General features: G+C 36.9%; 2 protein-coding genes and 2 long non-coding RNA genes across 4 annotated transcripts; 1 reads left to right on the top strand and 3 right to left on the bottom strand.

Moving 5' to 3' along the window:
• The first annotated feature begins 1,731 nt into the window (after positions 1 to 1,731).
• Positions 1,732 to 3,964, top strand: LOC113725157 (uncharacterized). The gene is made up of 2 exons (XR_003457281.2): positions 1,732 to 2,125; positions 3,660 to 3,964. It is a non-coding gene; the product is annotated as an uncharacterized lncRNA (long non-coding RNA).
• Positions 3,965 to 5,244: 1,280 nt separating this feature from the next.
• Positions 5,245 to 5,726, bottom strand: LOC140033216 (uncharacterized). The gene is made up of 2 exons (XR_011837113.1): positions 5,585 to 5,726; positions 5,245 to 5,476 (listed from the first exon to the last, which is right to left on the bottom strand). It is a non-coding gene; the product is annotated as an uncharacterized lncRNA (long non-coding RNA).
• An 88-nt stretch (positions 5,727 to 5,814) lies between these two features.
• Positions 5,815 to 9,417, bottom strand: LOC113725156 (putative glycerol-3-phosphate transporter 1). The gene is made up of 3 exons (XM_027248153.2): positions 9,233 to 9,417; positions 7,060 to 8,090; positions 5,815 to 6,893 (listed from the first exon to the last, which is right to left on the bottom strand). Exons 2-3 carry the CDS (start codon positions 8,015 to 8,017, stop codon positions 6,346 to 6,348), a joined length of 1,506 nt encoding a protein of 501 aa, XP_027103954.1. The 5' UTR covers positions 8,018 to 8,090; positions 9,233 to 9,417; the 3' UTR covers positions 5,815 to 6,345.
• Positions 9,418 to 20,475: 11,058 nt separating this feature from the next.
• Positions 20,476 to 21,699, bottom strand: LOC113725158 (heat shock 22 kDa protein, mitochondrial). The gene is made up of 2 exons (XM_027248155.2): positions 21,342 to 21,699; positions 20,476 to 21,194 (listed from the first exon to the last, which is right to left on the bottom strand). Exons 1-2 carry the CDS (start codon positions 21,556 to 21,558, stop codon positions 20,800 to 20,802), a joined length of 612 nt encoding a protein of 203 aa, XP_027103956.1. The 5' UTR covers positions 21,559 to 21,699; the 3' UTR covers positions 20,476 to 20,799.
• Positions 21,700 to 22,497: the final 798 nt, after the last annotated feature.

Genomic DNA, 22,497 nt, shown 5'->3' on the forward strand with positions numbered 1-22,497 from the left:
CCTATACACTTAAAATATCCAAAACACAAAAAAAAAAAAAAAATTCCCTTCCCCTTTTCTTCTTCTTTCTCCCCCACCACTACCTCCATTGCCGGCTTCGTCACCAATTTCCGGTGCCGGTGCCGGACAAGAATTTTTTTTTCCCCTTTTTTTCCCTCTCCCCCTCTTCCTCCCCTGCCATCATCCTCTCTTGTCTCTTTTTTCTCTCTACGTCCGGCGCAGAGGGGAGCGGCGAGGAAGGCAGAGGGGGGAAGGGGCAGCAGGGGGAGGGGGAAGGGACAGAGGAGACAGCGCAGAGGGGGACGGCGGGGGAGAGAGGAAAGGCGGGAGGAGGGGGAAGGGGCAGAGAGGGGAGGCGCAGATGGGGGCGGCGGAGGAGAGGGGGAAGGCGGTGCAGAGGGGGGTGATGGGGGGAGGGGGAAGGCGGGGCAGCGGGGAGGTGGAGTTGCTGCTGGGGGTGCGGAGGTAATGGGGAAGAAGAAGAAAGAAGAAGAAGAAAAAGAGAGGAAAGAAAAGAAAAAGGAAAGAAAGAAAAAGAAAAAGAAAGGGAAAGAGAAAAAAAAAAGAAAAAAAAAGAAAAGGAAAAAAAATTTTCACCTTATAAAAACTTCTATAAAATTTTTTCAAAAATTTCTACAGTACACTACAGTAAAGTTTTAGACAAACTCCCAAAAAACTTAGGTTCCAAACAGGCCCATAGAATCTATCGTTGAAAGTATTTCTTAAAAAAAAAGAGATAAGAGCACGTTTAATCATTTGGGAGCCCAGTGCATTTTTTTTTAATTTTTACTCATTTTGTTGTTTCTTTTTCTTTTAATGTGTGCGAAGAATGTGTGCGCGAGTAGTGTTTGATAAACTTTAATCATGAGTTGGGTTAATTGTCACCATCGTCAGTGGCACGCACATATATATATATATATATATATATATTCTAGAAAAACAAAAAAAATTATGAATTTGTTCTTTCTTGTATTTTACACCAAGAATGATTAGTTACGTCATGTATACATTACTAGTTTCGAATTTTGTAAGCACGGAGTTATTTGGAATCAAATGATTTCCATAGGAAACTCTTATAAAGTAATTTATTTATTTTTTTTATATAACAACACATTTAATTTAATTTAACATACTCTTATTCCTGTTTGGAGAGTCGGTGACCAGATGGGTGCGCCACGCACCTGTATGGATTTAGAACAAATCTCATATAAAGGCACATTGATGGGAAGCGTGATTAACTTAGTTGTATCAAAGAATTGTTGCACTGAAATAAATTCTTTAAACGACAACGCACATAAAATTAAATTCTTACAAAAATCTAAAGTACTTGAATTTTGCTGTAGCTCATCCCAGGTAATTAAAATCTGTCCTGAACTTTTATTTAATCCTTAAATGCCTGTCTGTCCACACCGACAAACGTAGAAGGTGTTGACCTGAGATGTAGCGTTTTCTTTCATTGGTCGCCTCCCAAGTAAATAATGCATGAAAATTCTATCCCCAATCAAACCTTTGCCCAAAATTCACCTTCTTGGACCAAGGCCAATGACCACTAATTAAATGGAAAGGTGGTTTAAAAAATAAAAGAATGAAAAGAAACGTATTACCTCGGGCTAAACGTAATATACTGGACCCGGACAGTCCGGCCCAAGAAAACCGAAAATTAAGAGCGAGAAGTACCAGTGCTCGGCCCACAACTAAGAAAAAGGAGTGTGCTTAGTAGTCAGAATCGGTGGCAGCTGACGTGCTTCGTCGTCGACTCGCTACTGCGGCCGGCCGTCGTGGGCAATCGACTGTTGTGGTGTGCAAGTCGACCATAATAATAGTGAATCCATAGAAAGCCCTAAATGTGAATTTTTGCAGCGTTTGGAAAAGAGACAGAAAGGGGCGGGGGGTGTTGGGGCTTGGGAGGACGGGTTGATGGGGATAATCAGGAGCAGCTTCTCCTTGATAGCGGGTGCAGTTTGCGGAATATACATAGCCCAGAACTATAACGTCCCAAATATTAGGAATCTTACCAACGAATTCCTCTTTCGGGCCAAAGAAGTCGAAGAAAAGTATCGCAAGCCCAAGAAGCCCGGCGACGGCGTTTAGTTCAATTGCTTTTCTTTTCTTCAATTATGATCCGGTGCGTTTCTTCCTCACGCCAACCATTTATTTTTCCTTTTCGTTTATGTTATGAGCTATACAGTTTCTAATTCAGTCGTTAAAGTCACCGGAGATGTCTACAGTGATTTCGCATCCGAATAATTTGATTGTATATTTATTTTTTTAAAAATTTAATATGTCTGTTTCGGCCTAGTAATACTGCATGCGTGTATTATTATATGTGTTTGATTTTCACTTTCATATTGCTGTTCCACACGTGATGGAGGTCATCACCGTATGAATCTGATTGGGGCGAGGGGCCTCATTTCTTTTTCTATCTGATTTATTGGTGTCACTGGATGAGAGTTCGTCATTTGAAATTACTGCAATATATGCACAAGAACCTGTCAGAGGGTTATGCAATTTTGCTAGATTCTTGACAGATTTATGGAGGTGAACCTGAACTAGATACTCCTTATATTTCTATGGTGCATGATGATGATCATGCTTTCTACTGTAAATTCTTATTCCGTTAGAATGCACCACTGTTTAAAGAATAGTTCAGGGGTTGGAGTTGGACCTTTCTATGGATTTAGCAGTTAAAGCACATCCTTGTAGGTACATATATCGTTTTATCCAAAACGCTGCATTTGCTATCATGCTGTTGACTTGTGTTCAATTGCATTTCGCATTTGAGTTCCACTAGGGGACCTGTGCTCCATTCCTTTTCTGGTGCTTTATTTCCAAAAATAACAAAAATTGAGATAAAAATTCTATTGTGTTGGTAGAGAGAATCTCATATGAAATGGAGGATAACGTGCTAATGCTACAAATCTCCTCAATTCTCTATTAAATTGTGAAACACTAGCTGCAAGTTTTTTTTTTTGGGGGGGTATAATCCTAGTGACTTTGCCATCTCCATGCCATTGAATGATATACTCCAATAGAACATATAACAAACCTTCAGTTTGATACTACAATGACGGTATATCTAGTTAGTATTGGATGAGGATTTGTCCTTCGGATGGTTTGGTGGAGAATTGTATGCTTGATGTTAATTGCTTAGTGAGTATAGCATTTCTCTCTCGATCAATGTTCAAGTTTCTTTTCTCTGTAATATGGTGATAGGAGTGATCTTGTCAAGTGATTCTACCTAGCTCTGGAATGACATTCTGTACCAGTGAAGTTGGATACAGGACTTTGATTGGAACCCATTGTGCTGTATGATAGATATAGAATCGCCTTATTTCACACGAGATCCTCAGTGCCATTTTTCCGGTGGCAATTCATTGCCACTTCTATATTTATGCCAAGTGTCCTGTTTATTTAATTTGTCATATGCTATTTATTTAAATTTCTTCTACCATCACGTGATAAGTGGGATTAGCACTGAATTTGGCACCGAGTAGTGGCATAGAGGATCCCAACTGGCCTTATTTAGGTTTTAGTGGTTAGCTTTGTTTGCATGCTTAGAAATACTTGCTGTTGTACTTGCTTGGTGTTTATGCTATTGATGAGGTGTAATTTTTCCTATCTTTCAGTCTTATAAGGGCTCTTGATGTTGAATTTGGCAGGTCGATTAGTTGGTTTCATTTTGACTGATACAAGAAAGTGCAGTGCTGGAACAGGATATCTCATAGTTTGGTCATTATTTCACTTTTTTCTGGTGGGGAGATGGGGAGTTAAATATTTGCTGAATAAGTGGTTAAATCTTGTGAGGTGATTGCTGCCGTTTTGGTCAGATACTCGATTACTGAAAATTCTGATTTAGTTGTTTTATAGTCTTTCCATATACTTCCTGGTTCCTTGTCTGTAGTAACATCTTTTACTCCCCTTCAGATTACGCACCATGAAATGAAAGCCTTGCATGTCTAGCTTAGTTAATCTGTTAAGGATAACCATGTTGCCATATGCTTGTCACAGAAAAAAAATTGATTTATGAAAGAAAATCGCTCTCTGAGAATGTCTTTTCAGGTACCATATGGTAAAAACATGATTGAAATCTGTTGCAAAGACTCATTTCTCAAGATTAAATAGCAATATTCATTTCTGCCCTATCTTGTCATGGCGTTCAATACAATTATACAAGAATCAATTTTACCACGTAAATAAAAAGTTATATGAAAAGTCACATCTTAGCTAAAATATGAGCAGGAACATTTCCTAGTCCTTCTCTGCCATCATGAAAGTCAGCCATCATGAACCTAATAACATGAATCAAATTGCCAATTAAGGACAAATCAGGTTCACTACTTTTGATTCTCTGCACGATATTCAGTGCATCCCCTTCAAGTAGGAACCAGGAAGACTGTAATTCCATAGTCTTTGGCTAACTGCAGGGCATTGAGAAAAGCCAAGGCCTCCACATGATCTGCGCTATAAGCTCCTGAAATTCTTTCCGACATTGCTGCTTCAATTTGGCCTAGGTGGTTCCTTAACACTAATCCAATTCCAGCCCCTTCATCTGAGAAAGCTCCGTCTACGTTTATTTTCAGAACGTTTTTCTTCGGAGCCATCCATTTGTTATGATCACTAGGACTTTGAAGTTTCTTAACACGGTGCAGATTCCAGAACCCCTGCATGTAAGTTCTAGCAGTACATTTGATAATAATTGGATATTTTATTATTGGGAAAATCATTTAAAAAGTTTTGTACATTTCGTCGAATGATTTTTTTTTTTTTTTTTATCTTTCATCTTTAGAATATTAATTTTATGTTTCTCACAAATTTAAGTAAGCAAAATTTTGTCCCAATCTAAATTTTTAATCACTTTTTAATTTGAAATCACCCATATGATCCACATGCAATCACTTTTATGTAGAAAAAAAATTAAAATTTACTTTTTTTAGAGGCAAAAGATGAATATGAATTAGATCAGATTCCACTTTTTAGGAGAAAAATGAATAAAATTCAAGTTAGATCCTACTTTTTTAGGGGTGAAAATAATTATGGATCGGGTCATTTGTTTAACCATAAATAAAACTCAAATCTTTTTTAAATGACCATGTGTAGATTACGTGATGAATTTAGTGTAAAAATTGGTCAAAATCTAGATTGTGACTAAATTTTATCGTGTTGATTTTGTAAGGAACATAAATTACTACTTTAAAAATGAAAAAAAGAATAAGAAAAACTTCTTTTAGCAAAATATGGGGAACATTTTGAATAAATTTTTCTTTTTTATTTTTACAAATTTATTTATTTGCATCGCAAATACATTTTCCAATTATGTTTTTGTTTCGCATACATCATATCAAAAAAATGTTACAGTATTTTTTTAAAAAATTATTTCAACTAATCTCCTATCCAAACACGTTCATTATCTTGTCCGTTGCAATTGGACCAAGTACCATCAGCAGTAATGCCCGCCTCCAACTCCCCTCGTCTCCCTCTGGAAAAGAAAGAACACAAAGAAACAGTGGAGCGGTGGTTTGGAACCGGAAACTTCCACTTACAGAAGAACTGAGAAAGAAAGTCCGAAGACATAAGGGTGACTCACTAATGACCGCAGTAATTTGCAAAGGTGGCGGAGTGAATCAATTAGAAATCCCAAAATGGAGGAAAGAAGGCCGAGTTCCAAGTCGTAGTAGAGATCTCTTGACTACTAATTGGCACTTACCAATTAGCGATTAGCATAGTCAATTGGCGCATTCATTCTGTAACAAAATTGCTAAACAAGCATCAATTGAAAACGATTGAAACCATGTTGATGATACAGGAAACTTCTAATAACCCATCTAAAAACATATGCAGATTTCATTCGTCATTGGAGAGATGTTTTTAACCCCAGATAAGCAGCCATTGACAATAAATGTTCAATCAAAATCAACAAATGCCTGAATGTAACCTGATATGTTGTTACACTGAGCAGTCATACATTGCAGGCTTTCTGCTTTCTATCCACGCCTTATATACATGAAAAATAAGTATCAAGATACACAGCCTCAAGTTGCTAACATCATACCCATCTGTTCTTTTCAAAGGGCAAACCCAGACATCAGAACAATTTTTGACAATTTTTGAGAACCTTCCGAGGACACACACAATTTAGATACTGTCGCATATTCGCCTGGTTTGCAAAATTTCTGAGAACCGATTAGTAAGTTGTTTCAACCTGGAAGGAGGACATAAAACACCCTCTCCTGTCTTGGTTTTTGACACCAGAAGATTCTTTACCTCTTCATGTGTATCATCCGAGGATTAGAGCTAAAGCAAGAATATACACAAGCACCATTATCTATGTTACCTCCCCAAGAACAATCACACTTCAACAGGAGGCGGCCCTGGACAGGACCTCGACTCTTGAATCTTGGTAGCCACCTCGGACACAACAAGCCTAGTAAGAAGCAAACCCGCAACTAGAGCAGCTGCCATGAGCATTGTGAAAACTGCATTCCAGCTCTTAGCTGAAATGTACCCTGTTAGCAGTGGACCGATGGCAGCTCCAATTGAGCCAGTGCCATCTATTATTGCAGTAACAGTTGCTAAAGCCCTGGCGTTGCCTTTCAATGAGCTATGTGTTCCCAGGTCAGCCGATACAGCAGTCGTGATGAGAGCGTAAGGTCCATTGACAAACATGCCGGTGATCAACATGAGGATGATGTTCATGGTCATCGAGATGTTTCCATAACTTCTGTAAAAGAACAGAGCAGGAATAGCGCAGTACATAAAGCTCGCAGCTGTTATAGCTCTAGCATTTAAATGATCGGAAATATGACCAGCTAGAATTCCTCCAACAACCCCTCCAACATCAAACAATGTCGACAGGTTTCCAGATTCTTCATCAGACAAGTACCTTCCATCTATAGCTGCAGCCCAAAAACAAAGAGAGGTCAATAAAATGTATCAAACAGCTTGTATTGAAAGGTGACCCGCACAATTGTGGAACTAAAAAGGCAATCAACTAAGGTCTGCTGCCTGAATTGAGGAATGAAAATATACAAGCCAATCAAAAAATCCAAGAATGATGGGTACCTGTATGGTTAATATAAAAAGGAAGCCAATACAGAAACGTATAAGCCACCAACTTGGCGAAGAATAGGCAAAGAGCAAAAGGTGCAACACCAGGAATTTTCCATGCTTCGATGAACCCAACTGCAGACTCCACCCCTTCCTTATCTGATCTGAGAAGAGGTTCTGATATTTCCTCGCCATCTTTTTTGGGAGAGCATTCTTCTTCTTCTTCATCATTGTTGGCCCCAACAGACTCCGGACTAACAGGTAAGAAAAGGAATACCATTAAGCCAATGAAGGCAATTCCCAGACCAGGAACAGCAGTTGACCATCCCCATCCATACTTTAATAAAGCCGAAGCAACCAAGGACCCTGTAATGTTACCCACAGAAGTGTGAGCATTCCAAATGCCCATTATAAGCCCTCTCTTCTTCTTCCCAAACCAATTCCCAACAACTGCCACCACTGATGGCCATCCAGTAGATTGGAACAATCCTGCCATCATCTGAACTATCAAAAAGTAGTAAAAGATGTGGACATTCCCCCAATACCCAACCCCAAAAAGGGCTGTGAATACACCAGTTCCAACCATTCCTGCAGTTAGGAATAGTCTAAGATCCATTCTATCACCCACGTGGCCAGAGAAATACATTCCTATGGCATAAACAAAAAGAAAGGCAACATCAAGTTCACCAAGCAATGATGTGCCATCTGGACCATTGAATGGTGCCCAACCATTTCCAAGCTGAAGCAATAATTTGGTGCTTTTAGCTCCTGATTCAGGATCAAGTGCGCTCTTGACAATGCTGGTAGTTTTCCGAGTAGCATGGAATGATGCGTAAGCAAAGAATGTTACAATTAGGACAACGGCTTGATAGGTGTTGAAAGAAACTGAGGTTTTCTTTAATTTCTCAATCAGTACAATTCCCCGGGGCTTTCCCTGGTTTTTCTCCGCTACGGATTCTGAAGGGGAACCCATCAAAGGCTTTTCGAATGGAAAATATGAGGTGAAGCGTAGGTGAAATGGTTCTCTTACTAAGCCAGAAGCAAACCTGAAACAGGGGAAAACAAAAGAGTAAGAGATCGGATAATGATTATTTTTGAGCAGATGAGTTGCTAAACATAATTCAGTTCAAATAGTATGGAAAAGAACATTAAAGCAAAGCCCTCATGTCTCGATGCAAAAGATGAGCAGGTCAACAAGAGAAACAAGTTACACCATTAGATAAGCTGTAGTGTCTGTTTCGCCAATTCAAAGATCAAACTTTTTCCCAAAAAATCAATAGCAAAGGGTTTCATGCTGGTACTTTGAAGAGAAAAGGTTCAGGGGTTCGGTATCTGTCAAATCGAGGTGGCATACGGGTTAATTTGTCTTATTTGCTCGGAAGATTTCGATACCTCTCCAACTGTCAAGAGAATCTTTAATTTTTTTTAGAACTCAGAAGAGTAATCTTGACACTGTCAAACAGCTAAACTAATCGCTCCTGCAAGAACTCCAGCGCAGAATAATCCCTTTCGCCATCAAAATCAAGGCAATGAAAAGAATCTGACAAGAAAATATGCCCAAAAGCACACCTAAAAAAGAATGGAAGTGCAAATTAAAAAGTAAAAAACCGGACGTATTGCAGTACAGAATCAGATAGTATAAGGGAGCATCCGTGCGGAAGTCACCGAGAGGACTGAACCCAATAGTACTAATTCACGCATGAACATAATCAACAAGGGAATCAGAGCTTAGACAAGCAAAACAATCTGAATAGAAAGTCGGTAAGTTTTTTGCCCGAATGCATCGGACAAACTGATAATTCACGCATGAACACAATCAACAAGGGAAATCAGAACTTAGACAAGCAAAACAATCTGAATAGAAAGTCGGTAAGTTTTTTTGCCTGAATGCATCGGACAAACTGAAAATAACAGAATCTCGTAACGAAGTTATACGTGGTCCAAAGAGCAAGATAAGTTCGTGTATTTTAACCAAAATCTGAAACCGTCGGAAAACTCGAAACACAACAATATATTCTAGAAAAAATCCCATTTGCAATAACTGCTTTTCGAAATTTGTCAAGCCAAAATATGCTCGGCAGCAGCTCAAAAACAGCGGATAACCATCCTAACCAACCTTTTAAAAAACAGAACATCAATACAACGTCAGAAAAACCGATTGGATCAATAAAAGAATGAGGAAGCTTACGTTGCTTGTTAAGCAGGCTCAGCTGAAATGCTTTATCGATCTCTTGCTTCTCTGTTATATTTGACTCTCTTTCCTGTCTCTAGCTATGGGGGATTTTCAATTTTGACGAGGAGTAACCTGCAAGGAGTTGCTTTTCCAAGCTGCAAATAGGCACACACCGTTCACTGGCTGGCTGGCTGAGATGCGAGTTGCAACGCGAGAGGAAAGGTCAATTTAAAATAGAAAATTGCCGCTCTTGAATCCCGGTTGTACCCTTAAGGGCGTCAAAGTTAACCAAAGTCTCGGGCTATCGATTTTGATGAGGTGGGAAAACTCGATAGCCCCGGTTGACATCTTTGCCCCTTGACCTTGAGGGATAAGTCACAAGTCTTGATTACTTGAAATTCGTAAGACTTCTGCTGTCCCCTTTACCTGTTACTTGTGGGAGAAAAATCCCAATAACCCTCTAATCTCGTAGATAATCATCTTATTGGACCAGTTACAACTTTAATTAAGTTTTAGAGTTCGGATCTATGTGAGTACTCAATCTAACTACTTTGATACGCAATTACTAATATCAGATTTCTAAATTAAACATTATATTAGCGCTTCTTTCACTTTATGCGAGTCTTAACTCGTAATTGTCTTGTGATAGTCATATCATTTTATCGGCCACTTAAAGTACATTTTAATTTATCATAGAATATTTTTTTATTTATAATATATGCTAAAATGCTTATACTAAGTATTGCAATCCAAAAAATTGTAATTTAAACACAACCTAAGCTTCTATGTTAATAAAAGCAAAAGATGCCTCATCTTTACGAGGGAGAGAGAGAGTTGAGATTGGGAGTCTAATCCGGACATTTTAACTTGACTCTTGAGATCTTGTGATGAAGTATGCTCAAATCAATTGACTTGCATCCCCCGTTTGTCCTAGTAATTCGCACAAAACAAAATCCAACTTTGACTATCCATGCCTTCGAGTCATTTCTTCATATTTATAAGTTCCTTGTTAAATAAGTCACGTAATGCTTGCTAGCCTATTTCTTTCTCCCCTTTTTTATTGGGGTAATACAGAGCTTTCACATTTCCCGTCAGCATCGGTAGCAAGTGGGTGTCATCTAGCTGTAAAGTCAGATGATCGGAACCAACCGAGCTATCCACTGTTTCCGATTAGAAACGACGCAGTCGACGACTTCATTTTTCCAAATTTTCTATGTACTCTGGATCGTAGAGGTACGTATTCTTCCTTATTGACATTAATGCTGGCCACAGGAAGAAAGTAAACCGATAATGTTGCTAAAATATAAAATCAATTTCAGTGCTGGCCAGGTGGAATTCTTGATCCGGGACGAGTGGATTATACACTTGTAATAATAATAAATAATATGGGGTGCCCAAGTGAATGTTCATTGGAATGGGTTTCATCAACAGGCCAATTATATAGAATCCAGTGGTTACACCTAACCCACACCTCCAGACAACGAAAGTGGAAAACGACAGAAACTCGTTCACTCTTTTAATTTTCAACTTTGTTGACACAATTGTTCGCATTCTATCGTGTTGGTATCCTGAAAGAGAAATGTCCCTTTTCTTCCAACGAAGTTGAAGTGGGAAAATTTTCAGGTTTTCATTGATCGAGTCGTGTTCGTATCTGGTGTTGCAATTTGCTTGAAAATGATACCTTCACCGGGGAAACACAGAAGAGGTCGCATTCTGATTTCTGAAATATGAACCAATAGAATATTACTACAAATGGGTGTCCTTTTCATTACGCATGGATTGAATTTAACGTAAAGTGATTGCATTAAATCTTGGTGGTTGAAGTTCTGGCCACGACTAGTCTTGAGATCTTGCGCAAATTGTCATAAGATTTTGATATTCAAATTGAGAATTTCACGAAAAATTTGAAATCTTTCGAATCCTTCAAAGTTATGCAAGTGACTCCAAAGATATTTAAAATTGTAATTCATCGATCCTTTTAATGTGTAAAATTATATTTCATTCATTCTCTTTGTTTCATTTTCAAAGCATAACGCTTGTTCTCAGCAAATTAAAATGAGCTATAAATATTTTCTTTTAAAATTTAAATATGTATTTAATTTTAAAAATCCGTTGAAAAATATTCTTTAATGCTTAGATAAGTTAAAAATGGAACTATGTGGCTAGAAAGATGATGTATGTCCCCGTGCAACTCCTTTAAAGCGCCCTACAATCTTCCAAATGAGGTTTGGTCCACACGTGCGATTCCCCCGCAAGTGATAAAAGGGAATGCTGATGTTTGGATTGTAAATTATTTGAAATAATTTTGTGAACAAATTACTGTAATATTTTATTTTTTTTGATATGATGTATGTGAAATAAAAAAGATAATTGAAAAATGAATTGATGATGCAAGTAAGTCAGCGTGTGTAAATAAGGTGTAATAATTTACAATCCAAACTTAGGCCTTGTTTGGATTGTCGTTTTTCGCCGAAAAATTACGTCATTTTCCGTGATTACATTTCTCTATTACCTTTTTCCCTCACATACATCAAATTGCTACAGTAATTTTTCCATGAAAAATGACGAAAAATACAATCCAAACGGGGCCTTACTATTCTTTTTCTTTTCTAATGGCAATCCCATTACTTGTTTCATTACGTAGTCTAATAAATAAAATTATATAATAAAAATGATAGTAGAAATGTCATTAACAAAAAATGAAGTGAAATTAACAATTCTCTAAAATTATAGAACCCACGTTAAGTCTAGAGGTGGCAAATCAACCCATTTAACTAGATTTACCCATACCCGTTCATGAATAGATGGGTATGGATATCTTAAATTTTTGTATCTGGGTATAAATGGGTATTATTGGGTAACCCATCAAACCCAATTAACCCATTTTAAATTATCTTCCCCCCCAAGTCTCTTCTTTTCCCCTACCTTTTTTTTTTTTCAAATTTTTCATTTTGTCATGATGTTAACATTATTATTATTATTATTATTATTTGTTGGTTTTATCTTATTATTTTATTTTTTCTTAGTTTGTTATCTTGCTCATTTTTTAGCATTACCAATTTATGATAAATTTTAGCCTATTTTCTTATCTTTATAAAATGAAATTTTAAATTTATATATGAAAAAAATGTTAGGGGTTCAAAATTTTTGGATTAAGTTTTTATATTAATTTTTATAGTACTTAATTCAAATTTTTATATTCGTATTATTCAATTATTAAATAATAGGTAATTTTGTGACATAGAGTATAAATGAAAAAAATTGGTAATTAAGTTTATTGAACATTATAAGTAAATATTTAAAACTAATGATGGGTACAAAGAGTGGTATAAATTGATAACTTAGTTTGCAAAAATGAATTTAAATGAGTTTGTAAAAAGTTAAAATAAATGAGTTATAAATGGGTAATTGGGTTACCCAATTCATTTTTTGACTTACCCATTTATACCCATCTAATTAAATGAGTATAAATGAGTTGACTCATTAAACCCATTACCCATTTTACCAAACCCAAACCCGCCCAAGTCACCCATTTTGACACCTCTAGTTAAGTCCAAATGAAAATAATATAACCTTTTTTTCCCCTTAAAAATTGTTTAACGATGTAGAGAGGGCAATCATGTGAATTCATGTTGAAGTCAATCAGGACAGCCCCTAAAACTGCGACGGGAGCATAGCGCTGCGTTGGGGCAATATTGTCAATTGACAACCGCCGGCTTGCTTTAGAATTATAATGGAGAGAAATGGTTCAAAATGGATATTCGCACCCAGAAAGAGCATAATTCTTTGCGTGCCGTGCATATTCTTCAGCCGATTCTTCCCCGACAGAATGATGGACCCACATTTCTGACGTGGAAAACGGATTCTTCTTTGGAGCGTTTTAGTGACGTGGAATTTCACTTGAACAAATTGTCAACTGGTTGGACAAAACGTCTTACACCGCATTTGCCTGCGTGTCTGCTTCCCCATGACATGCTTGGCTTCGCGAGGAATGCAGGTCGGAATCGAAGAGAAGAGATCTATTTTTCCACCGTCTAATCAAAGCCCAATTATTATTTTATTTTAACCAAGAAAAGGAAAGGTAATAAATTATAGGCCCATTCTTTTAACTGTGAGAATGCGTGGAGCAAATTAAAAGATCGATCTGAGGTTGACAAGCTAATTACTTAGAATATTATAAAAAAAAAATTCGGACACGTATGGCTCTGATAGGGACTCGGGGCACGGACGGTTGCACCTGCAACCGTTCCGGGCAATTTTGATCATTATCAACTGCGCGTAACTTTCTTTGTACATTGTGTAACTTTTTTTTTTCACAGGATGTATTTTCACAACAGATAGTGGTTGGTCCCACGTTTGGTGCGGAAATCGAGTTACATGGTGTAATCTCAGCCGCACAAAATTTTGATGGTAAATCTTGACCCTCCGATAGAGTTCTGGTATCAAACTATTGGTGGCGGGCTATGACACAAAAAAAAAATTTTAAAAGATCACTGGCTGCCGGAGTGACACAGCCCGACAGCCACTCAAAAGTTTTTTTTTTTTGTCAGCCCGGCAACCACATGCAAAAAGTGAAAAAAAAAGTCATTGAATGAATAAAGGACATTCTCAAGGTCTGTGAATGAATAAAATTTTCTCTTCGTTATAACCAAGCCGTGGTACAGAGATGGCTTTTTTCTTTCTTTCTTTCAATTTTTTAAAAGTCTAGCTATACCTTTCACAAAGCCATGTAAAATTATACCAATTATTTTCAAATATTTATTTTGGGATTTCCTGAACTAATAAAAGAAGTTTGTTGAGAAATACTCACTTCGTCATATTTTGATAGTTTTGATTTTTTTTTTTGCAGTTATGTAAAATAATACCAATTATTTTTGAATATTTATTTTGAATTTTCCTAAACTAATAAAAAAATTTTGCTGAGTAATACTCCATCTGTCCTATTTTGACAATCTTGATTTTTTTCTAGAACAATTTTAAAAAATTAGTTAACTTTGATGAAAAGTAAATATAGTCTCATGTTTTTCTAAAATACTCTTACATTAATATTTGAAGTGTCACTAATCACTATACCTTTACATTAATTATAATACTGTCTGTTCTACTTTGACTTGATTTTTTTCTAGAACAATTTTAAAAAATTAGTTAACTTTGATGAAAAGTAAATATAGTCTAATGTTTTTCTAAAATACCCTTACATTAATATTTAAAGTGTCACTAATCACTATACCTTTACATTAATTATAATACCATTCAAGACATATATCAAAATAATTATTGGTGAAAAAGTTGACTGTATTAAATAAAGTAAGTTATATTTACTACTTTAATTGTAAGGGAATATTGTATTAAATAAGGGAATGAAATTTTTCGTAGATAAAAAGAGGAGTGAAAGAGCTTTGGAAGTGGGCGACATGGTTTATTTGAAGCTTCAACCTTACCACCAACAATCTGTGGAAGTTAGGCATTCCTTGAAGCTTGCCTCTAAGTATTATGGTCCTTTTCCTGTCCTTGCTCGTGTGGGAGAAGTAGCTTACAGATTGGGGTTACCTCAGGTTCCATAATCCACCCTGTGTTCCACATTTCTATGTTGAATAAGCAGTTGGGAGGTTCTCAAGTAGTCATGCCTGCATTGCCATTAGTGGGTCCCGATGATCAGATTCAGGTTGCTCCTGAAATGGTATTCAAGAGGAGGGCCATACTGCGAAACCATCAACCAGTATCACAAGTCTTGATCAAATGGATTAATCTAGGATTCGAATAAGCCACTTGGGAGGACCTTGATTTCATTAAACAACAGTTTCCAAACTTCCATCCTTGAGGACAAGGATGCTCTGAAGTTGAGGGTATTGTCAGGAATCATAAGTTAAGCGACGTAGTTTTGGAACATTACGGCATCGTTTTGGAGATTGCTAGGGGAAATAAGTAGTGCGACGTAGTTTGGGCTGTGAGTTCAGATTCTTGCGTGAAACGGTGCCGTTGCACTGAAAGTTAGTTAGGAAATCTGTTATGATTGTTTCAATTAGTTACAAGTCGGTTAGCACTGATGTAGTGTAAATAATGCTGTAAATAATAAAAGGAGTGTAGTAGGCGGCAGTCAAATTCATAATCGAAATTTTCAAATGAAAATATCTTCTCATTCTTCTCAATTCTCTCTTAGCTCATGAACACCCTTCCCTCATTTTCGTCTTCTGCAATTTATCAGGTTAAATCCTGACAAATACCACAACCTTGTCAGAGTTGCAAGTGTCCAATATTTTTTTTTTGACAATATTCTAAATAATTAGCCAGGCTGACATGACAAAGTGAAATTTTTTTTTTAAAAGGGTAGGAAATGGACTTCGTCATACAGCTAGGGCTGCAAACGAATCGAGCCACTCGCGAGCGGCTCGAGTCGAGCTCGAGTCAAACTCGAGCTCAGAATATTAAGCTCGTTAGCTCGTGAGCCGGCTCGCGAGATTGAGTATATATATATATATATTTTTTTTTTATTTTTATTTTTATTTAATAATAAAATTACGTATATTATATATAAATTTTTTTTATTTTTTATTTTCATAGTAAAATTACGTATATATCCTTAATATTTTATTATTTATTAAGAAAAAAATATTATTTTATTTTTTTAAAATAAAATAAAATAATTTTTTTTTCGAGCTCGAGCTCGGCTCGACTTGATTCGAGTCGAGCTCGATCTTGAAAATTGCCAGCTCGTCGAGGTTGAACTTGGTAAAATTTAGTCGAGACTCGGCTCGATTAGTTCAAAATTCGACTCGACTCGGCTCGTTTGCAGCCCTATACAGCCAATTAAGTCATCTCATCAGAAATATTTGAAGATCAAGTGTATAATTTTAAAGCAATCCTTATTATTAGTTGGGAAGGTTATGACACTTTTGACCGTATTCGCATACTTGACAAATGTGGGAAGCTCGTTGCAATTGATGGATAAAATTTCGATAATCTCTCATTACCTATATACATTTTAGTATATATTGTTGCTTGTTTTCTGATCGGGATAATTTTAGAAATCACGCATGAGGTTTCTGACAATTTTACTAACCTCTCCTGAGATTTGATAAATTATACTAACCGCCTTTGATAGAATAAGGGCTCATTTGCTTACTGATGAACCCCAACACATTATCTGAAATTAGAAACTAAAACATAAGAATTAAGTAATTATGGCAAAAATCAATTATTTAACAACATTATCTGTTAACGGCATGAACAATAACGTGGAAAACACAAAATTGCGCCATTTTGTGATTAACAAAAGTTGACATGACCATATTTCAATCGTATATCAAAAACGCTGGGGTAGAACAAAGGAAACACTGAGGAAAGAAATAAAAAAAAATAAGTTTGTTCTTGAGGATTTTTTCTCTTGGTTTAGAAACTAAATAGATGATTTTTTTTGTACCAAAGTAATTTTGTGGAAGTGACTGAGAGAGAAGGTAGAAGAGAGGCAAAATTGGAAGTTTTTTTTATGCAAAATCACAAAAAACATATCTTAAGGCAGGTAAACAATCTCTACTATTATCAATTTAATATTTAAAAATTATAATCTTATTTGAAATTAATGAAATTTTCCTAGAAAATTATAATTGCAATACATCTTCACTGATAGTTATTTTTGCTAATACACATTGACAGGAATGCAAAAGAAGCATTTGTGGAAAAAAAATTTCATCTCTCTCTTGAAAGTATTTTTTTAATCATACTCTTTTTTAGAGATGAACTACTTTTGTCACATAATCATAAATCTCAAGGGAAGTGCCCCCGTTTGGATTGCATTTTTCTGAATTTTTTGTAGAAAAATTACTGTAGCGATTTGATATATGCGAGATAAAAAAACGATAGAGAAATGTGTTCACGAAAAACGTAACAATTTTTCTGAGAAAAATCGCAATCCAAATGGGGTAGTATAATTTTCTAAAACTTATGAAAGATTAGTGAAATTGTCAAAAACCTCAAGAAAGGTTTTTGAAATCATCCCTTTCTGGTATGGAAAGATGAGACACTTCCGTTATGAAAGCAATAACGCATTCGCAAGTACGTTTGATGAAAGTTCGCAGATTTAATCATGGAATGTAGACAAGATTAATGGCGATGAACAAGATTTGTCATTGCTAGGTGATTTAATTCATGTCATAAGATCAATGTTGGCTGTATTTGATTTTGTCAAAGTTAGTTATGTAATGAGGACCAACAATGTTCCTGCCCACATCACGTCAAAAATATCGATGCCTCTTGGGGGAGTAGAGTATGGTTTGTGAATTTCCCCAAGATGGTTTGTTTGGATTGGTCTTTATTTCTCCAAATATATCTGCTTACGTCATCATTACAATTTCCAACACACCTTTTTACCTTCTCAATTACTTTTTTATCTCACATACATCACATCACAAAAAGTGTTACAGTAAAAATATCTCAAATAACTTACAATCCAAACAAACCGAATATTGTTACTGACGCTGCTCTTGAAGATTTGAAATGAATGAATGATTTCTTTTTATGCTTCAAAAAAAATCATGGAATGTAGACAAAGTTGGTTGCCACATGGCAGTTTTTTCCCCGATTTACAGTTTTTTTTTTCTTTTTCTGGATTCTTCAAAAAATTGATTATTATCATCTGAATCGTGGAAAGTAAGGGTGAGATCTAAATTCTAATCCTCCGAATCTAGTGAACTATTTTTAATTTTGTCATCTGGATCATCCTTGTGGAAATTTTTCTCTTTTCGGAAGCTGCCTGAGAAGTTTCGTTATCCGGTCTATTCGATTGATGTCACATTTGTACCGACCTCAAATCTCATCCGTGGGCAGTGGGCCAATCTTTATTCGACAGTAACGAACTTTTCTTTCACGCTACGTCACAAATAACTGAGTGCAACGGTATTTTATTTTTATGGGCTAGTCTGAATGGGCCAAAATTCGCAGAGGGGCACCAGATGCTAGGAAGAAGGCGATGGATGAAATATGTGGTTCAGCTGGTATTTACGTCTCCTCTTCCATTTTGAGAATACTTTCCTACGAAACTTCTCATTTTTGGATTGCTATTTTTTAAATATTTTTGTAAAAAAAAATTATTGTACTGACTTAATATATGTGAAATAAATATACATTCACGGAAAATGTAAGAACTTATTGATAGAAAACTACAATTCAAACACATTTTTTGCTGAAAACTTCAGTACTTAAAGCAATTGCTTCAGCTAAGTGAGTTTTTTTTTTTTTTTTAAATTATATATACTGCAGAAAGCTAATTAGCAGGGAGAATTGAATATTTGACAACATCTCTCACCAACAAATTCAGACGGCTTTTTTTTAAAAAAAAATCGATGAATAATGATCCCTATCACATATAATTATGTGATGCATCAAATATGTTGTCCAGTCAAGGAGGTGATCCTTCTTTGAATAGCTAGAAAGACAAGTGAACTATTGAGACAACTAAAGCATCGGAGACCCTCGGATAGTATAATAGCTACTTTGATTGATGACATTTCTGGCATGCAGAAGTTGTTTCGCATGTGTTCTTTTTGCTTGGTTAAGGAAAAAAGTATGAAAAGTAATAAAAGACTTAGCTCTTATGTCTTAGGCATTCTTTTGGATGAGTAATGGAATTTTCCTCGGTGTCATTAAGCACTAAATGTACAGTTTTTTGAGCCATTGCTCGCACATATAAGCTCCTTTTACACTGAATGAAATTATCCTAACTTTTCGGCCCAAAAAAAAAAAAGAAAAAAAGAAAGACAAGTGACCATTATATAGTGTTTCACCATTCGCCATACAAATTCGAAGAATTTAATTTTGACGGTATTGGTTGTGCATAAAGATGTATTGTATAACATGCACCAAAATTCACACTATATCAGAAGTCGTCCGTTGCAGTCTCAACATATGTGGTACAAGATCAACTTTGGAACAGAGGCCAGTGATCTGCCAACAAAGAAACGTCTACTTGAGAAGACAGAATAATAGCACGATCATGCTAAGCGCCAAAAAATCCGTTGAATACGGAAAATTAAGCGGATGGAGGAACAGGAAATAAAGCGACCCTCCGATTCCAAATTCATACTCATCAGATTGGCACAAGAATTGACTTCCCGCCATTACTGAAACACCGCGCATTGCCGCCCTAAGGTTCCCTAATTCATATGTTTTTGACAAGTTGAATGCCAAATTGAGAATTCGAAGACCCTGGCAGAGTACATAGACTCGATCAATTGCTTTCATGGGCACAAGTGGAAAGCTAGGTTGGATTAAATTTCCCAATCCTGCACAAGGGAAAAAGTACTCCCAAGAAGAAAAGACAGAAATCTAGCAGGCCGTGTGAATAGGCCCAACCCTATCTAATTTGTTCAATAGGGCTCTCAATGCACGATAAAATGGCCCCATTCTTCACTCTACATGGGACGCCGGCAGAACAAATGGATTGTTCATGGCCCTGATCAGCAACAACGAAATCCATGTAATTTTGTTTCTTGTCCCAGTGTCATAAAAAAAATAGGCCGGCCCAAAATGGGGTATTTTACGTTTATTCCATAGACCAAACTCCAAAGAATCACAGAGGACAGCAGCTATTACTATTAGGGAGGGTAACAGATTGGGAAATCCGACGAGCCGCATCGCATCTTCGTCAGGATGATGATGATCTCCGTTCTTTATCCTTTTCTTACAGTACACTTCTGTTGAATGAGGAGTGAGATTACTCTTGAATGTGGACCAATTCTTCTTCTTATCTCTCATGAGCTGAGAGCTGAGGTGCAACGTTGCTTGCTTTGTTTGTTTCATTTCCCGATAATCAGAATTAGTGCTTTTTTCTTTGACCGGTTCTTCAGCGGCGGAGTTGTGTTTACTGTTTACCAGATTTCTTCCGACTTAAATTTTGATTATCGCCAAACTCTACAGTTGAATGCTTGATCCTAAGCCATGGCAAATGATTCTTCTTAGTTCTTTCTCCAGGGGTGACTTGAAAAGCGAAAAGGCATAACTTTTCTCACGGGCCTGAAGAAATCGGAATTCCCAAGACGAGGATGAAATGAAAGATTGTAGCAAGGGTTTGCAAAGGATTAAAATAAGAATGATCTGGGTTGAACATCCCCTAATTCCAGCCAATGACCAGCCCGTCAATGCGACGCAGGAAAAGTCAAAAGGTTGAACAATTACCACCATTGTGGTACCAACAAATGATGTTGCAAAATGATTTCTGCGGGTATTTTGCATCAAATCAAAACTATATAAGATTGACACTCGAATTATCAAGCAATTAACTATTTTGCATAAACGCATCTTCAACATACTGCTGCTCAAAGCAAATAATACAGAGACCACCAGCCCAAAAAAAGCTCCATGCATACATATGTCAAGGAAGGAAGATGTACCAACAATTGATTGCATGAAAAACCCACATGGCCATTAGAATCGCATCACTCAGCAATACTAAGATCAGTCCATTTAACCAGTCAGCCCTCAAAAAACCTTTAAAACCTACTGCCCAAAATTTATTCCACCCCACTCATTAGACCATGCTACTATAAACAGACAAATCACTACCGAGTCAAACTCAAGGCAACGCGGGTTCACTGAACATTAACATGGAAAACATCACTCCTCTCCTCCTCCTTGACTCTTGGAATGAAAACCTTGAGGACCCCATTTTTCATCTCAGCTTTGATGCCATCAGTCTTGTAGGTCTTCTCAGGAAGATCGAGTCTGCTCGAGAATCTCCTTCCCAGTTCAGCATCCTCAGATTCCTTCTGCCCTTCGCCTTTGATGATCAGGGTGTTCTGCTCCACCGAAACTTTGACGTCCTCCTTCCCCAACCCTGGCATGTCCAACGACAGGTTCAGCCCTTCGGCAGTCTCCTTAATGTCCCACCCACGACGGACTCCAGATGCAAAAGTTGGCTCACTGAATTGGTTCACCAGGTCCAAAAGTTGGCTCACGCTCCTCGTCGAAAATGGATCAAAAACTCCTGCACAGCCACCAGACAGAAAAGGGGAAAAAAAAAAAAAAAGAGGTTGAAATGGCTGATAGGAAAAATAGGGCGGGGGATTCAAAGCACATAAGCGTACTCCCAAGAGAGAAACAGAAAAAAAAATGCGGGAAATTCATTTGGTACCAAAGTACGGGGAGTAATCGCGGCGATTGTAGAGAGGACGATTGGAGCGGCGATCGACGTCGAGACCGCGTTCGTCATCGTCGTCATCGTAATCGCGAGCGACGTTGGTGTTGAACAGACGCGATGACGCAGCAGACGCAGCCGGGCGGAGGGAATTGACAGAGCGGCTGAGAAGGGTCGATGAGACCAGCCTTTTCAAAGCTAGGGATGCAGCCATCTAACCAGCTGATTCTTGTCGTCGATCGAGAAGAGGGCCAGAAAAAGGAATCGATTCACAGGAGAGTTTCTTGAGGGTTTTTTCTTAGGCACTATCGAGTGTGCTTCACGCTATCGGAAAGGTGAACTGTGTGGTAAATATATGACAGCTGACTGAGTTCGGAGAATTTACTAGATGAATCTAGAGGCTCCTGGAACCATACACACAGAGTCGCCTTCCGGCGACTAAACTAGCAGGGCTTGGCGGCTTGGCCCAATACGGCATTGCTTACTAAGCATGGAAGGGGCTTGTATTGGGTTGGACTGGTGGCTCGCTATAATACTTCTGGAGCCCATCTGAAATGCGTAGGTAAAATAAGGTAGGGAAATTTTATTGAACATCCGTTATCCAAATCGTTTTATTCATTTATTTTTTTTGCCAAAGTTTCCTGTTTACGGCCAACGCTTTTAAAATGCGTTATTACTAGGGCTCGTATATTGAACAAACTGCTCGATGCTCATTACACGTAATTTGTTTATTTAAAATGTGTTAAAAATGAATCAAACTACTAAATATTCAAATTGAGATTGGCTTGGTAAAAGCATAGTTATTAAATCATGTCTGAAAAGCAACTCGGCAAATGAGGTGAGTTGACGAATCACTGGTTCAACCAATAGGTGAGTGGTTGAATCAGTGAGTCGCTGAATAGATTTAAATATTATGTTTTATAATTTTTTATATAAAGTATATGGTATAAATTATAATAAACAATGTTATAGCAAATGCTCATTGAATTTAATTCGCTATAGAATAATTAATTCATATAAGAATCAGCATATCATAAATTTATTTAGTAATCCACCAAATTTCAAGTATAAAATTTTATATATGTTTAATGTAATTATCTAGCTTATTTACGAATTTTAAGTACAAAAAAATTATTAAAAATAATATTTTATC

Source organism: Coffea arabica, chromosome 2c (assembly GCF_036785885.1).
Source record: "Coffea arabica cultivar ET-39 chromosome 2c, Coffea Arabica ET-39 HiFi, whole genome shotgun sequence".
NCBI lineage: Eukaryota > Viridiplantae > Streptophyta > Magnoliopsida > Gentianales > Rubiaceae > Coffea > Coffea arabica.

Bases quoted from the DNA above. Each gene is read 5' to 3' on its own strand.
- LOC113725156 (XM_027248153.2), bottom strand. From the start codon at position 8,017: ATGGGTTCCCCTTCAGAATCCGTAGCGGAGAAAAACCAGGGAAAGCCC. The intron at 6,894-7,059 runs GTACCCATCATT...TTTGGGCTGCAG, and splicing joins TTTTTATATTAACCATACAG to CTATAGATGGAAGGTACTTG.
- LOC113725158 (XM_027248155.2), bottom strand. From the start codon at position 21,558: ATGGCTGCATCCCTAGCTTTGAAAAGGCTGGTCTCATCGACCCTTCTC. The intron at 21,195-21,341 runs GTACCAAATGAA...GTGGCTGTGCAG, and splicing joins CGATTACTCCCCGTACTTTG to GAGTTTTTGATCCATTTTCG.